Source organism: Phocoena phocoena, chromosome 3, assembly GCF_963924675.1.
Source record: "Phocoena phocoena chromosome 3, mPhoPho1.1, whole genome shotgun sequence".
Classification (NCBI taxonomy): domain Eukaryota; kingdom Metazoa; phylum Chordata; class Mammalia; order Artiodactyla; family Phocoenidae; genus Phocoena; species Phocoena phocoena.
In genome coordinates this window covers 49,478,532-49,494,055 of record NC_089221.1, presented here as the reverse complement: position 1 = coordinate 49,494,055, position 15,524 = coordinate 49,478,532, and the positions used below count along the sequence as shown (strand labels likewise).

The 15,524-nt window shown below is 34.0% G+C and overlaps 1 protein-coding gene across 3 annotated transcripts in view; it reads right to left on the bottom strand.

Annotated features, from left to right (window-relative positions):
- The window catches only part of KIF2A (kinesin family member 2A), a 67,374-nt gene that overhangs the window by 2,680 nt on the left and 49,170 nt on the right, over window positions 1–15,524 (bottom strand). For 2 of the 3 annotated variants that reach the window (XM_065874717.1, XM_065874716.1), the window contains exons 10-18: window positions 14,057–14,147; window positions 13,894–13,957; window positions 13,221–13,312; window positions 12,713–12,855; window positions 12,205–12,409; window positions 11,353–11,463; window positions 10,259–10,326; window positions 5,706–5,856; window positions 2,359–2,460 (exon numbers count right to left, since the gene is read on the bottom strand). In XM_065874717.1, the coding sequence (XP_065730789.1) occupies window positions 2,359–2,460; window positions 5,706–5,856; window positions 10,259–10,326; window positions 11,353–11,463; window positions 12,205–12,409; window positions 12,713–12,855; window positions 13,221–13,312; window positions 13,894–13,957; window positions 14,057–14,147 (1,027 nt within the window). Of the gene's footprint in view, window positions 1–2,358; window positions 2,461–5,705; window positions 5,857–6,839; window positions 6,954–10,258; window positions 10,327–11,352; window positions 11,464–12,204; window positions 12,410–12,712; window positions 12,856–13,220; window positions 13,313–13,893; window positions 13,958–14,056; window positions 14,148–15,524 lie in introns of all 3 variants that reach the window. The other variant, XM_065874715.1, reaches the window with a different exon arrangement.

Below are 15,524 nucleotides of genomic sequence, written 5' to 3'. Positions count from 1 at the left end.
AAACATACTCAAGATAGTATTCTCTAAAATATTAATAACCATAAAACATCTTTATTATAGAGTAAAACTAAGAAATATTTCCTTAAATTTGAACACAAACACCACTGTGACAGGCCAAGTAAGATGACTTCATTTTCCTTTTATTACTCTACTTTGGGGTTTGGGGGAGGGAATGAATCAGTCAGACACACACACACACACATCAATGAGCATAGTAAATCTCAAACTTCAACAGCTGTACCTAAAACAGAGAGACAACGGGTGTAATAATAAAGTTACTGATCAATCTGATGAGGCCTATGGGAGCCCAGAACTTGTAAATCATCTGGAATTAACATATCTATTTGGGGCCTCACAGTGGTTCAGCCAAGAGGTAATCCTAAATTCTACACACTAGCTCTTCAATATTATCGACTGTAAGGGAACACTGGATAGCCCTTTTTTTTTTTTTGGCCGCACCGTGTGGCTTGCAGAATCTCAGCTCCCTGACCAGGTATTGAACCCGCGCCCTCCACAGTGAAAGCGCAGAGTCCTAACCACTGGACTGCCAGGGAATTCCCAGGATAGCCCGTTTTAGAAGAGTCAAATGAACCACTAAACAGTAGCTACTTACTTACTACTATTCATAAATGCTTCAAGGAAACCATTCCTTTTTTAAAAAAATAATTAGTTATGTTTGGCTACGTCGGGTCTTCGTTGCTGTGTGCGGGCTTTCTCTAGTTGCAGGGAGCGGGGGCTGCTCTTCATTGCAGGGCCCGGGCTTCTCATTGCGGTGGCTTCTCGTGTTGCAGAGCATGGGCTCTAGGTGCGCAGGCTTCAGTAGTTGCAGCACACAGGCTCAGCAGTTGTGGCGCATACCTCGTTGTAACAAGGCATTCACAAGTCTACTGCTGGATTCCAGGACAGTTCAATTGTGCTGCACACACAACTGTTCTATAAATGTACCAATTTAGTTCTGACACATCAAGTACAAATTCGAGTTTGAAAGCCTCACCTGACTGAGTTTTATGGCTGTCCATATGGTTCTAACAATTTTCTTAAATTACAAGTGTCCTTTTTTGATTTAATCTAAATACCTGGGCCTCTGAAGAGATTCCCATAATATGGATTTGACTAAAACTGTAACAGTTTTTTTTTAAAATTAAAAAAAAAATTTTTTTTTTAAACTGTAACAGTTTTAATCAATGTATACGCTATTCTGAAGTTATAAACAGTTCTCTTATGTTTTTGAGACCTTCATCCAAGTGCTTGAATGGCGAGAGCTGAGGAATGTTAATGTCTGTTTACAGATAAATGAAGATTTCTTCAACATCAGAGAAGGAATATAGGTTAACAGGACAAAGGATTTATATACTGTGGGAAGGGGGTGGGGGGGCAACCTGACTATACAGTCTCCATAAATATGTTCAAAATTATCTTCACTTCCTCAAAGGCATCAACCTCCAGAATATTTCCTTTTTTTAAAAAAATAAATTTATTTTATTTTAATTTTTGGCTGCATTGGGTGTTCGTTGCTACATGCGTGGGTAAGCAGGGGCTACTCTTTGTTGCAGTGCGTGGGCTTCTCATTGCAGTGGCTTCTCCTGTTGGGGAGCACGGGCTCTATTTGTGCGGGCTCAGTAGTTGTGGCTCATGGGCTCTAGAGTGCAGGCTCAGTAGTTTTGGCGCATGGGCTTAGTTGCTCCACGGCATGTGGGATCTTCCCAGACAGGGCTCAAACCCGTGTCCCCTGCATTGGCAGGCGTTTTCTTAACCACTGGGCCACCAGCGAAGTCCCCAGAATATTTTCTTGTTTATAAAAAGGGAGAGGGGAGGATCGTATGGTAAAAGGTTTTTTTAAATAGGTTTAACACACAATGGGATAAATACCTAAGGAGTTACTGCTATAGGAAGGGATATAATACCCCTCAGTCATCTGCCACTGACAGCTCAGTCAGTATAGTAAACTCTCCTGAAATACTCCTCCTTTTCTACAAAGACTGACTCTTCCTCAATTGTTCTGATACCCTTTAGAAGAGTTTTTCCTACTGCTGTCAAACAAACTGGCCTACCATGAAGAAAGCGACTAGTGGAGGGTAGAAGTTCAACTCCTCTATAAATGGACAACTGACAAAAGCAAATGAAGTGGGAGAACAGAAGAAATAAAGTAGATCTTTCCATCACAGTTGCAAAGAAAGTTTGTTTGTAGTGATCATTCATTCTATTTAAAACGTACTGTGTCATATGCCCTACAAATACACATATACTTACACATAAACAAGTATTATTTTTAAATTAGTGTGATACTCAAAGAATTACAAGAGTTGGTAGTTAATTTTTCTAGAGAAACATTTGATTAAAGATTCTGTCTTACTTTACCTGGAAGACTGCCCTGTGATCTTCTACAACTTGTTCTTCCATTTCTACCATTTGTGAGACAGCTTCGTGGAAAGTAAACAATTGTGGAGAAACCTCTTCTTCCTTAAAATAAAAATAGTTTAAAAATTATGACATAAGTTTATATTTTAAATGTTATAATAAAAAAGTAGTTTTTCTGTGTCACCTACAAAAATGCAACTTAGAAATTGAGGATGCTTGAATATTAAAGACAACTAAAACAAAACATGAAAGGCAAAGTCACAATTTCTTTTTATGGGTCAAAAATATTTAACATAACACTCAGTAAGACAAACTTAAACACATCAGTAAGAGACAGTTTTCACTTATCCCAAGCTTCACTGCAGAATTACTGTAAAAAAGCAATCTCTTTTGGAGTGCAACTTTTCAGAAATACATTTATCACAGGCTAGAAATATACTGAAATATTTCCTCAGTGTTGTTTACTTTCCCTAACAATTTAATTCACATATATGTCTTAAATTTCTTTTCACTAGAAGAGAGACGTAAACATAGTATCTTTCATGACTGTGACTATCAAATTGGTATTCTGAAGGATTCAACTCTTACTAAATTTTAATTTCTGAATTGCATTCTACAATTTACTTACTGGTTTTTACAGAAATTTTAATGGACAATTCACAACTTTATCAACAAAAACTCACATATGTATATGCAACATATATTTTGGTCCTACATCAAGTCAAACTTCTCTGGCCTTGCTTTCTTTTTTGAGCTTCCTTCCCAACTCTAACATCTAATGATTTATTTCCTCAAAATGTGGCTGTAGTGATTGAGAAGTACCCTTAAAATTGTTTTATAAAATGTCAGTAGGAAAAGCAACATTTTTCAAATAAAATACACAATTCTAAATATATGTATGTATTTTCGTTAAATTAAATATTATAAGTAGACTTTGACTTATTTGACTCTTTCATCAATAAGCTGCCATCCCTAAAAGTTTATATAATCAAGTTGGCTAAAGAATTTTTTATTTTTTCTTTGGGAAAAGAGCCATCTGCTTTTAATCAGGACATGCAGGCATGATTCTCTCATATTCTCTGTCCTTCTGGTAAACACACAGTCAACCACCTTTACTCATTTTGTCTGCCCACTTCCCTGCCAAGCCAAGAACGTCCTGTCTTTTCTCTGCTTCAAGATATTATGCAAATTCCTATCACTTCCACGCAGCCCACTCAGAATACTTTTTGTCTATACAACTACTTATGGAATTCTAATGCACTTGGTTATCCTCTAGTTTGTCTACCTGTATTACTTTTATCTCCAGGGCATGTCCTGGACACTATCCCATTTTAATCTACCTTGTTAAAATTTAATATAGCAATAAGAATATGTACACATGCACCAATACTTAACTAAAGGCTAATGCTGAACCATCTCAAGACAGTTCCTTGGGGAAGGCAAAGTTGAAAGAAATCCACACTCTTTCATATATAAGGGAGGTTGCAAGAACCTATGATGTCATGCTTAAAGCCTCTGGATTAGTTCTGGTCACCTAGCCAACCTCTCCAAATTAAGGTCCTGCAAAGACCCAATAGATGCAAGAATAAAATGTGAGAGATCTGCTATAGGGAGTGCCTATCTTGTTCTGGTTTTCCATATCTTTGGAAGCACCGTATCTAGGAGCAATGCAGGGTTTGCTTTAAGGAATTTTTTTTTTTTTTTTTTTTTTTTTTTTGCTTTAAGGATTTAAAAAGCAACTGCAGTCTCTTTCAAACGTTTTGGGGACCGGGGATAGACTAACGCCAGGATTTCATTTTTAGGTCTTTATCCTCTATGGTTCAAAGTTCAGAACTCTTATTTTATTTTATTTTTAAATTTTATTTCATTTTATTTTTTGCGGTACGCGGGCCTCTCACTGTTGTGGCCTCTCCCGTTGCGGAGCACAGGCTCCGGTCGCGCAGGCTCAGCGGCCATGGCTCACGGGCCCAGCCGCTCTGCGGCATGTGGGATCTTTCCGGACCGGGGCACGAACCCGTGTCCCCTGCATCGGCAGGCGGACTCTCAACCACTGCGCCACCAGGGAAGCCCAGAACTCTTATTTTAAACCAGGTTTCTTAACTTGGACACTAACAGACATTTTTGGGGGGAGGAGGAAGGCTGTCCCTGTGCATTGTATGATGTTTAGCATCATCCCTGGCCTCAACCCACTGGATGTTAGCAACACCATCCCACCTGTGACGACCAAAAATGTCTCCATACATTTTTCTCTGGAGAGGGGCCAAGTCACTCTTGGTTGAGAACTGCTGCATTGAGTCCTACTTTGTAGAGTATTTTGAAACATGATAACAAAAAGTAGGATATCCGTTTGTTTACTCTAGAATATTTTGGACTTTAAAATACCTGCTGGAAAGTATAAAAACATGAACTTAAGTTATACTGTTTCCAAAGAATATCTTATTGCAGCAAGCAATCAATTTAGCTGACCTAAGATTTCACTCTGGTATAAGGAAGACCCAGATTTCAATCCTGCTGGGCTTCAGTACTTACTACTTGTATGATCTTAGGCAAGTTAAAAACAGGGATAATTATAGCACCTACCACACTGAATTGTGAGGACTATACCAGATCATAAGATGCCTAGCAAATATATGTCATGAAGTAAGCAACTAATAAATGCTACCTTTATCATTATAAGAAAATGCCACTATAGGATTCTTAGTGGGAAAAGAATGATATAAAACTATATAGATTATACATTTAAAAAATGAATTTAAATAACTATGTGAAAATGTGTTTGTGCTTTTTTGTTCTTTCTTTATACCTCATTGTCCTTATGCAGTGGGCACATATTATTATTTTTAAGTAACAGGGGAATCAAAATTTTAAATTTATGAAATGTCACCAAACATTCAAAAATACAGAAAGCAACCAGATTTAACAAATGTCAGATTTTTTCCATTTTTGATACAGTTCATGAATCCTTTTAATGCATGTGCATGTGTCCATAATCTTGTTTCTAAGCTTTATACATGTGATATATTGTATGTACAATTCTTAAACTTGTTTTTTTCCCTGTATTACTTTAAAAATCCCCAAATTTTAACATCAGTATAAAATCTGGAAAAAAGAATAGTTAGATCAGGGGTCAGTGAACTTTAGTACATATTTTGGGGCTGTGAGCCATACAATCTTTGTCACCTCTGGTCTTAATGAGCAGGGCCATGTTTCAACAAAACTTTATTTGTAAAAACAGATGGCAGGCCCATAGGTTGTAGTTTGCTGATCCCTGATTTAGATGATAGTTTTCACTTATTCTGCTATGGATGAAATGACTTAGATAATTACAACTATATTATGTCACTTACATTTTGTTCACAAAGAAGTTTTAGATCATCCCTCTGAGGGGAACTCCCCACACCCCACTGTGCCTCTAAATCATCAATCTGATTTGGTGGATGGTGCATTATTGGACGGACATCACCAGCGGCAGTTGGATCCACAGTCAATTCTTTCACCCTATAAACACATAAGAGGTATCTATAATTAACAAAGATTCATGCAGAGGAACAAGAAATATCAACCTATTTAATATAAAAGCAATTCAATAAACATATTAATATTGATGATGTCAGCTTTCCAGATCAAATCTAACTGAAATCTGTTGAAATACTAAAGGTATGTTTAGCTGTGAAGCTTTAGGAATTTACTTAGGTATATAATTTTACAATTACTTCAAACATAATTACTGTGCATTACAAATTGAGAATCAACGAAGTATGCAGATTCAGTATTTCAAAATAAATAAGAGACACTTGTTGCAACTAAATTGCTGAATAGAAAAATGCTAACAGTGGCACTTAGATCAATAAATAAATCACAGTCAAAAATCAGGGTTTTTTTTGTTTTTTGGCCGCACCATGTGTCACACGTGGAGTCTTAACCACTGGACCGCCAGGGAAGTCCCCCCAAATCAAAGAATTTAATACACTTTGCAGATTTGGTAGTTAGAAGGCTCAATTAAAATAGCTACATGTGAAATATTTCTAATCTATAAAGATTATAAGCTGTAAAGTTCTATCATTAAAAAAAGTTCACCCCTTAAACTTCAATTTACATATTTGGGAGAGGGTACACTTTTTAAGTCAAGAGGAGCCTTGTGATTTCCTTGCAGACAGAAAGAATGTAAACTATTCATTTTAAATAAGACAGTTTATCCTTCAATGGTAAATATGCAAAGATGACATCATCCTTAAAAAGATGAGAGGGGAAAAGGAAGCCTGAATTCTAAATCATCAACATTTTAAAGCAAATTAATAAAGTAAATAAAAATGAAAATCATGCAGTATAACCACCACCTGCCAAACAAAATGAAAATGAAAAATAAAATGGCTCAGGACAAAAGTATATGCTATGAAAGTAAATGCTATAAAACATGTATACATAGCACAATCCAAAAGAAACTATTAAAATAAACATCTTATGTATAGAATGAAGTAGACCTGGTAATTGAAGGAGAAAAGTCGTCATACTCATAAGAAGGAGAGAGATCAGGGCGACTGCCACTACCCTGTGAGAAGGGAATGTCTGATGGACTAATTCCAAACTCCTTTACTCTGCAGCACCAAAACAGCAACAAATTAAAAGAAAATGCTCTTGTAAAGACAGCAATGCACATTTCAAGTTTGCATTTAGTACTCAGTTTAATTTGTTTAGAAAAGGATCAACGTTGTTATGACAATATATTTACACTATCTTAAAAATAATCAATGTGAAGAGGCTTCTGAACCCCTCTGTTCTATTGACTCCCTACTCCATAGTCCTTCCTTTTCTCATGATCTTTCTAGAAGTTTAACGAGTCCCATCACCTAAATTTGAAATGCCCTGTATTTAGCTACATGACCACTCATGTCTAATTTCCTTGTGTAGTCAATACCATGAATATTTTATTAGCATTAATGAGTCCTCAACACTCTTGCAGTCTTTTCAAACAGGACACAAGAGAATTAAGTCCTAATGGCATACACCATTTATAATTAATTAACTTCTTTCCTATGCACCTAGAATGGTATTAGCTATAAAGCAATCCTCGAACAAACTGAGAAAACAGTCACTCAGATAATTTCCTGTGTTTGGAGATTCAGGTGACGAACAATGGTGAAAAAAATCCTTTAGCAATGGAATTTAAATTGCTTTTGCTAATGTCTCTAACAGTTATATTTAACTAAATCATGGCTTTTATGATCCAATTTTTGTGACTCCCTATGTCCTCTTTAGGCCAATCCCATTTCATAACAGTAGGCAATATTTATTAATTACTTCCTATGTATCAGATATTATGATTAATATTTTTTAGACATTATATTATTTAATCATTACGACAATTTTGTGATATTATTATCACCACTTTACAGATGAGAAATAGGTTCAGAGCAATAAAGTATCTTACCCAAGTTCATTCAGTGAGAATGTGGCATAACTGAGGTTCAAACCTAGCTGTGAGTACGAACCTTATGTTTAAACACTTCAATATACTAACCATATTCTCTGTTTTTCTCATTACTTCTCTTAGGTTGAACTAAATGAAATTACTATTGTTATACATCAAAAATAGTCACATAGATCAAACTAATAATTTCTTTTATTTAGAATCTTTCTTTGACCTATTGGTAATATCTACTCTGAAAGGTTGAATACCAGATTCCTTTGCCTTTATCCTTTTGGAAAGCTTATTTACACACGTGCTGACAAACCTAAATTTCTAATACTGACTTAATAACTCTTTTTACTCCCAACCCCATTACTTATTCTTTCAGAATCTCCTAATTTAGATACCTATTAGCCCCTAACCACACATTTTTCCTCTATTCAAAGCTCTCTTGCCCAACCTAAACTATTCTATACGCAGGAATTATATTCCTCAAATGAGCTATCAAATGAGGTTGAAAATCTTTATTCCCAGAGATATGGAAATAAAAGACAGAATTATTTGTCCTAGATGGTTAGTAATGGTTGCAAATGAATCACATTACGTGATAATAAATTAAAATATTTTACTTGGACCTAAATGAACTAGAGGAATAACCAGATACAGCATTTTCACATTAGGGGGATTCCTTTGCAGCCAGAAGTCTGAAGACATGGAGGGTTTTAATTCTACAACACGGCAATCATTTTACTACACTAAGCTGTTCCTCATCTCTCCCATGAACAATTCTGAAACAAGAAGCATTTTAAATTAATGAAAAAAACCCCACCATACCAAAAATGTTCACTACAAAGAATGATTAAAAGTACTATAGGGGCTTCCCTGGTGCCGCAGTGGTTGGGAGTCCGCCTGCTGATGCAGGGGACGTGGGTTCATGCCCTGGTCTGGGAAGATCCCACATGCTGCGGAGCGGCTGGGCCCGTGAGCCATGCCGCTGAAACTGCGCATCCAGAGCCTTTGCTCTGCAACGGGAGAGGCCACAACAGTGAGAGGCCCGCGTACCGCCCCAAAAAAAAAAAAAAAAAAAAAAAAAAGTACTATAAAGGTTCATAGCTAGAATCTTATAATTCAAAGTTTAAAGGGTATTAAATTTAAAAATAAAGTTCAATTATTTTTAAAAGTTATTATTTTTAATATCTTTACAAAAGGTCAATAAGTTTATACTTTCCAACAGTTTTTACTGATGATTTTTAAAAATCTCTTTAGTTGAAGCAAAAGCAAAATACCAAAGAACAAAGCGTATGATCTCATTTATGTGAAGTTCAAATACAGCTACCTATATTGTTCAGGGATACATTCATAGGTAGTAAAACTATTTTTAAAAAGAGAGAAAGAAAATTGAGAAATTTATTCCACAAAAGTCAGGACAATGGCTACCTTGGGGTAGAAATTAATGGATTTAGGCATGTTATTCAGGATTCGTGATTAGAAAGGGACACATGGGGAATTTTCTGGGGGACTGGAAATGTATTATTTCTTGGTCTGATGACAGGAATTTTCACTTTGTAAATATTCATTAAATTATTCACTTGTGTTTTGGGTACTTTTCTGTATGCATATGTATTTCATACTTTAATGAAAGATTAAAAATAAAATTTCCATAGTGATTAAAACAAAAAAATAGTACAAATACTCATGTTTAGCAAAATTAAGAGATTCTCCACACTAGAAATGGAATACAAAGAGGAATTTTATCTCTAGGTTAAAATCACAAATGCAATATGTGATAATACAAATTTAAAACTATATATATAGTCATTCAAAACAAGAGCAATGGGAACAAATCTCTGGAACAAATATAAACATGCCTATTACAATCCAAAATTCCAAGGGCATTTTGTGACTATAAGGAATAAACTGCTTTAATAATGTGTAACGCTTTTTATCCTCTCATTTGTAATAATGCAATTGTCTATTAACGTCTGTAACACTATTGCCATAAATAATAAAATGTAACCCATACAGAACACCAGAAAGAACTGTGCTATCCCTACTTAAACCCTAGCTTCCCCATGTATAATATTTAAGATTATCAGAAATAATTTTCAGCATATGCAAAACAATTTAAGAAATACGGACTGGCTCCTGATACTCACTCACTTTTGAGTCTTAATATAATAATAAGAATTTTCATGATTTAAATATAGTAAAATATTATGAAATGTAACTTGGTTAATGGAAAAATACAATCCTGTTCTATGATTTTAAGACCTATTCTACTAAAAATGTGTCTTCCTAAATTACACAACACATTTCCAATTATTTTTAGAATATGACAAAATGATTCTAGACATCATTTCAATGAATAACATGCAAATTTTTTTTTGAAAATGTAAAGAGCAATGCAGTAAGATTTACCCTATCAGATATTAAATCAAACCATATATTGTTCTATTCCCTTCAAATTTCAAAATAAATAACCATTTCTCATACCTATTTGCATATCTTAATGTATTGAGAGTATTTTCACAGGATGCCATGCCTGGAGAGATTGTGGCAATCTATGGGGGGAAAATGCAAAGGTAAAGAAAATGTTATAAATGATGACAAGTAATACTGACATATGGCTCAGTCAGGTCTAATTTTAATATGGTCATCTAAAAAAAGAGTTATTAATGATACCTTAGCTCCAAGATAATTCACTATCTCATACCCATAATCAAAGAATAATTATAAACTCCAGTTAAAATATAAACAACTCTGATGGCACCACAAAATGATCAAATATCAGGCAGAAAATGGAGGTCAACACCTAGAAGAAGGGAGTAACATTGAGTGACTGTCCGCCCCTACTTTTGATAACTTTTTTTGCCTAAGGGCAAACTCTGCTGCTGTTACACAGGACAACTAAAACTTCAATAGAAATCTGGAGTTTCACTGGTTAAACTAAAGGACGGAGTTTGGAGGTAGGCACCATAGCAGCTGGGAAGTGAAGTTTGTCCCAGAAGAGAAATAACCACAGAGGAAGAAACTCATATTCTACATATATATTTATACTACCCAAATCTCTGGCTGACCCCTGAACACAAGGTTGACTGCAAGAAACATAGCTAAGTCTAAAAGAGCTAAACAGAGATTTCAAGGTCAGTTGATGCCCACAGCTGGGGAGACAAGAGTTTGGAGTTCAGCTAAGTTAACTTCCAGCTAAAATAAGAACAACAACAATAACAAAATCAATAACCTTTAGAAGAACATAACAGAATCCAGAGTATCCATAAAATATTCATTCGTAATGAAAATTATATAATCCAAAATTCTAGATATATGAAGAAATAGAAAAGTGTGACCAATATGCAAGGAAAACAGAAATCAATGAAAACCAATCTCACAAAGACTCAGATGTTGGAATTAGTAGAATGCATTATAACTACAATATAATCCTATCAGACGGGCAGGGACCACATTTCCAAGTATCACTGTATCTCTCACAATAGACTTTAAATGACTGTCATTAATGTATTTTATAATTTTCCCATATATACTACATAATTATTCATTTAAGATTAAAACAAAACAAACAAACTTACCATGCAGGTACGAGAGTTTTCACCTATGAATGAATCTCTTAACACCTGAGTGAGTTTACTTGCTCGGAAAGGAGTATGAGGTTTATTTCTACCTAAGGCTCTGATGCACTCCTGAAAATTAAGAAAGCAAATTTCATAGATTTTACTTCTTATAAACAGTAATCTTAATGAACATATTTAAAACACCTCTTACCATAACCCTAACACTTAAGATCTGATCAGCTCTGAAAATTCTATTAAGAGATTTACAGCATAGTAGAAATGTTCCTATAAATCCTAATTCAAGAAAATGAAATTTGGAAAACAAAAAAACCCAATCCAAAGGACTACTTTATTAATTCCAAAAGATTCTTCTGGAGACTATGATTAGTGTTTAGAAGTAACAGGCAGTAGGATAACTGTAAAAAGTTAAACTTTTAAAGTGGTACTACAAAAGAAAAAAACAGAATGCTTTCTTTGCTTTGCTAGTCAAGGAAGATATATAATAGTGGCCTAACTTTTTGAAAGCCATTCCACATTTTTCTGAGAAACTTTCTTAGCTCAGTTTTATGGTTCCTTGCCCTCCTTCAAGAAAAAAGACTGATTAATGATGAAGGCCCTCTGGAATCTCCCTAAGCAGCATTGGAATTGGCCTGCTGACTAACAGATCTTTATCTACCTTAAAAAGAATAAATAATATGTGTAAAGAAAATTTCTGGGTACAATATAAATCTATAACTGCAAACATAAACAACTAAATTTTGATACCTCTCTTACTTATGAGGAAAAACAAATAGTATAATTTTGTAACTGAGTAAACAAAAATGAAGTCAAAAGTAAAAGACTTTTCACAATTAAATGCACTTTATTTACCTTGAGTGCTAAAAGGCTTTTATTAATTTCAGCACCTTCAAGCCTAGTTTGCCTGTCTGCACTGGAAGTATCAGCTCCTCTTTCATTTCCAGCCAAATCGATGAGAGAAAATTTGCCATGTAGTTTTCCTTTCCTTCTAAGAATAATCTGAAACACTGCATGGCTCCGAGATGAATGTGCATTTGCAGATGTTTGACCGGATGTTCTACAATGTAATTAAGAACATTCTGATATGTAAAAAGTTCAATTTATATGTGCAAACCACAATATTTTCATTAAAAAAAGAAAAAACTATTCAGTTTTAATTATTTAAATACAAAAGAGACATTTTGAATTAACAACACAAACATAACCAGATTAATACAATTTAATCTGGCATACTTCAAAAGTTTTTATGAGTAATGATTTTACGTCCAAAATGCGCTGAATAACATCCTTGCTTTGCTTTTGAAAGTATCTAAAACTGATCATGAAACTGTTTTGCTTTCTTAATTAAAATGAGAGCTACCTGCAACTGTTGCCTATGTCAATGAGTTTCAGTACATCTTCAACACATTTGACCTCCCGTTCCTGTAATCCCACCACTTGAACCTGCTGTTTTCCATCTTCGAGCACTCTTAATTTTGTTTTCCTGTTTAGCAAGTCAAAAACCTAAAAAAAAAAGAAAGAAAGCTAGCTTTAAAAATAAAAAAAGAATAGTTCTATAAAAATGAGTCATTCAGAGTCCGAAAATTATTTCAGAGAATTCTAGTAATAATGTTATTAGAATAATAATGATCGATACTGAAGTTAAAGAGTTTCAAAGGGAATTTTAAAAAATCTCATCACAGAACTTTAACATAATATTCCAAATACATATAACAATTATGTGGTGGCAATGACTGCCCAACAATGTGAATATTGCTGAACTTCTACGCTTAAAAATGGTTAGAATGGTAAATTTTATGTTAAGCATTTTTTAACCATAATTTAAAAAACTAAAAAACAAAAAATTATTTTTTTAAGTTTCCACTTACCTTACCACTATAAATTTCAAAAAAGGTTGCATACACTTGAAGTTCTAACTTCTTATAGTTTGGCTTCTTTAGCATTAAAAAAACATCTCGAGCTGTCAATAATTGCATATGGAGAAAATTTATTAAGATGCAATAAATATTGTTTTTAAAAAGCAATTCAAATTTTCTGTTTTAAAAAAGCAATTCAAATCAACTAATGTTTACCTAGAATGACAGTATCAATAAGAAAAATGAAGATTAAAGTGGATATTAATTTTCAAAAAAAATAGTAGCAATAGTTTCTCTACATTTAAAGTTTAGAGGCCACTCTCCTTCATATTCAAGAAGAGAATGCTACTACTTATCTTTATAAATAGCATAAAATTATAGGCGGTCATAATAAGGTTACTTTCATAATCATACCAAATGGAAACTTTTCACAAAGCAGTTATTCAACAACAAACACTAAGCTCCAACAATGTGCGAGATTACAACACAAACATAATCAAGATTTTTGCCCCCAAAGCACAGTTCTTTTCAAAACAGTCTGCTAATCTAAAACTGACATAATATATAGTAAGTATAGCATTAGTTACCCTTAAAATTCTGGACAGTACTTCCAAATCTTATTTCCAAGCCACCTGAATAATATTCAAGAAAAATATTATAAATAATATGCAAAAAGGGGAGTTACCTGCTAATGCATAAATTCCTTTAGAACAGTCTTGGTTCTTTCCTGAAAAGTCACCTCCCATTGTCTATATGTTAAAAAGAAAATAGAATTTAGGTCTTAGAATTAAGCTATAAGGAAAGTAAACTGGCTTCATACCAGGATGTAACTGTAATGAATTACTTACATGAGTCTTTCCACTTCCAGTCTGCCCATAAGCAAAGCATGTAGCCATTCCCCTTTCAAATATAGTTTCCACTAGTGGTCTAGCTGTAAACCTTAAAAATAAAATGTACCAGTCAGAACATACAGTTAATATTTAAATTAAACAAATAAACAATAAAACTAATATCAAGTGTTATTATAAGCAAATCTACCAAGATTTTTAACAAACCAGTGGGATCAACTGCGAGGCCACAATTGACCACTGATTTAAAATTTTAAATACCCATGTCCTAGAATTGCTTAAAGCTCTTTAAAGCATATTTTCGAGCAATAATTCCGAAATAAACAAGGGCCACAATAATAATGGACAGGGAAAAAAACCTGATAGTAACTGAGCTAAAGACATAATATATAGAAGACAGTAGGAAAGTTTTAAAAAATAACAACAAAATATGGTAATATCAGCCAGACAAGTAGGACAGATATGAAAACCAAAACCAAAACTAAAAACCCCAACCCAACCCAAAAAAAGTATCAATGGTTTCAACAGAAACAGAATCAAGAGTGGTAATCTCAATACAGAAAAGCTAGAGGGGAAAAAAGTACAAAAACATTATCTAAACAAGTATAAAAGTGGTAAAATTTCCTTGAATGTAAGTAAATATAAATTATGCTTATAAGACAATGAATTCTGAACTGATAGTCTTGATTCAGGAAAAGGATGCCCAAATATTATGTACTGGTATAATCACTGCTGGAGTTAAAATAAAAAGGTAGGGAGGGACAAAAAAATACTTCATTGAGCAGAGTCCTAAAAGCATGATAGAAAACAAATCTACTTTTTACACAGTCTTCAAAAGAATATATGTAGAACACTTTATACAGCTCTATTGATTTTTTTTTTTAAAGGCACAACTGGAGAAAGTACAGAACAAAAGAAACAGAAAAATGTTCTAATCAAAAAGAACTGGAAATGAGTCCGAAGAGTGATCAGACCAAAAAAAAAAAAAAAAAAAAGCTAACTTCTCAATCCATAAAAGTTAAGGATAAGAGAAAGGGGAGAGAATCAATATTGGCAAAATTAAGAAGCATAAATACAGGGTGAAATACAAAATGTTTACTAAATCTAGCACATACACAGAAACATACTTTTATTTATAGTGATTTCTTGAAAATGATTACAAAGTCAGACAGACATTTTATGAGACAGGAATGGAAGCAGAGAAGGGAGTGAGGGGGGAGGACAGGACTCAGTTCTCAAAAAAGTAAAAAATATACAATTTATAATTCCCTTTCAAAACAAATTTTTCACAATACCTCTATCTAGCATTCACATGTTCTTTAGTTTTGTCCTCTTTCTTTACAGCTGAACTCCCAGTTTACTGGCTTAAGACCAGTGGAGTTGGTCTTATCTCATTTATAACATCTTCAATTCTTAGGATTCTTATTAACCCTTTAACTTTCTGTTTTCCAGTCAAATTTATAAAATA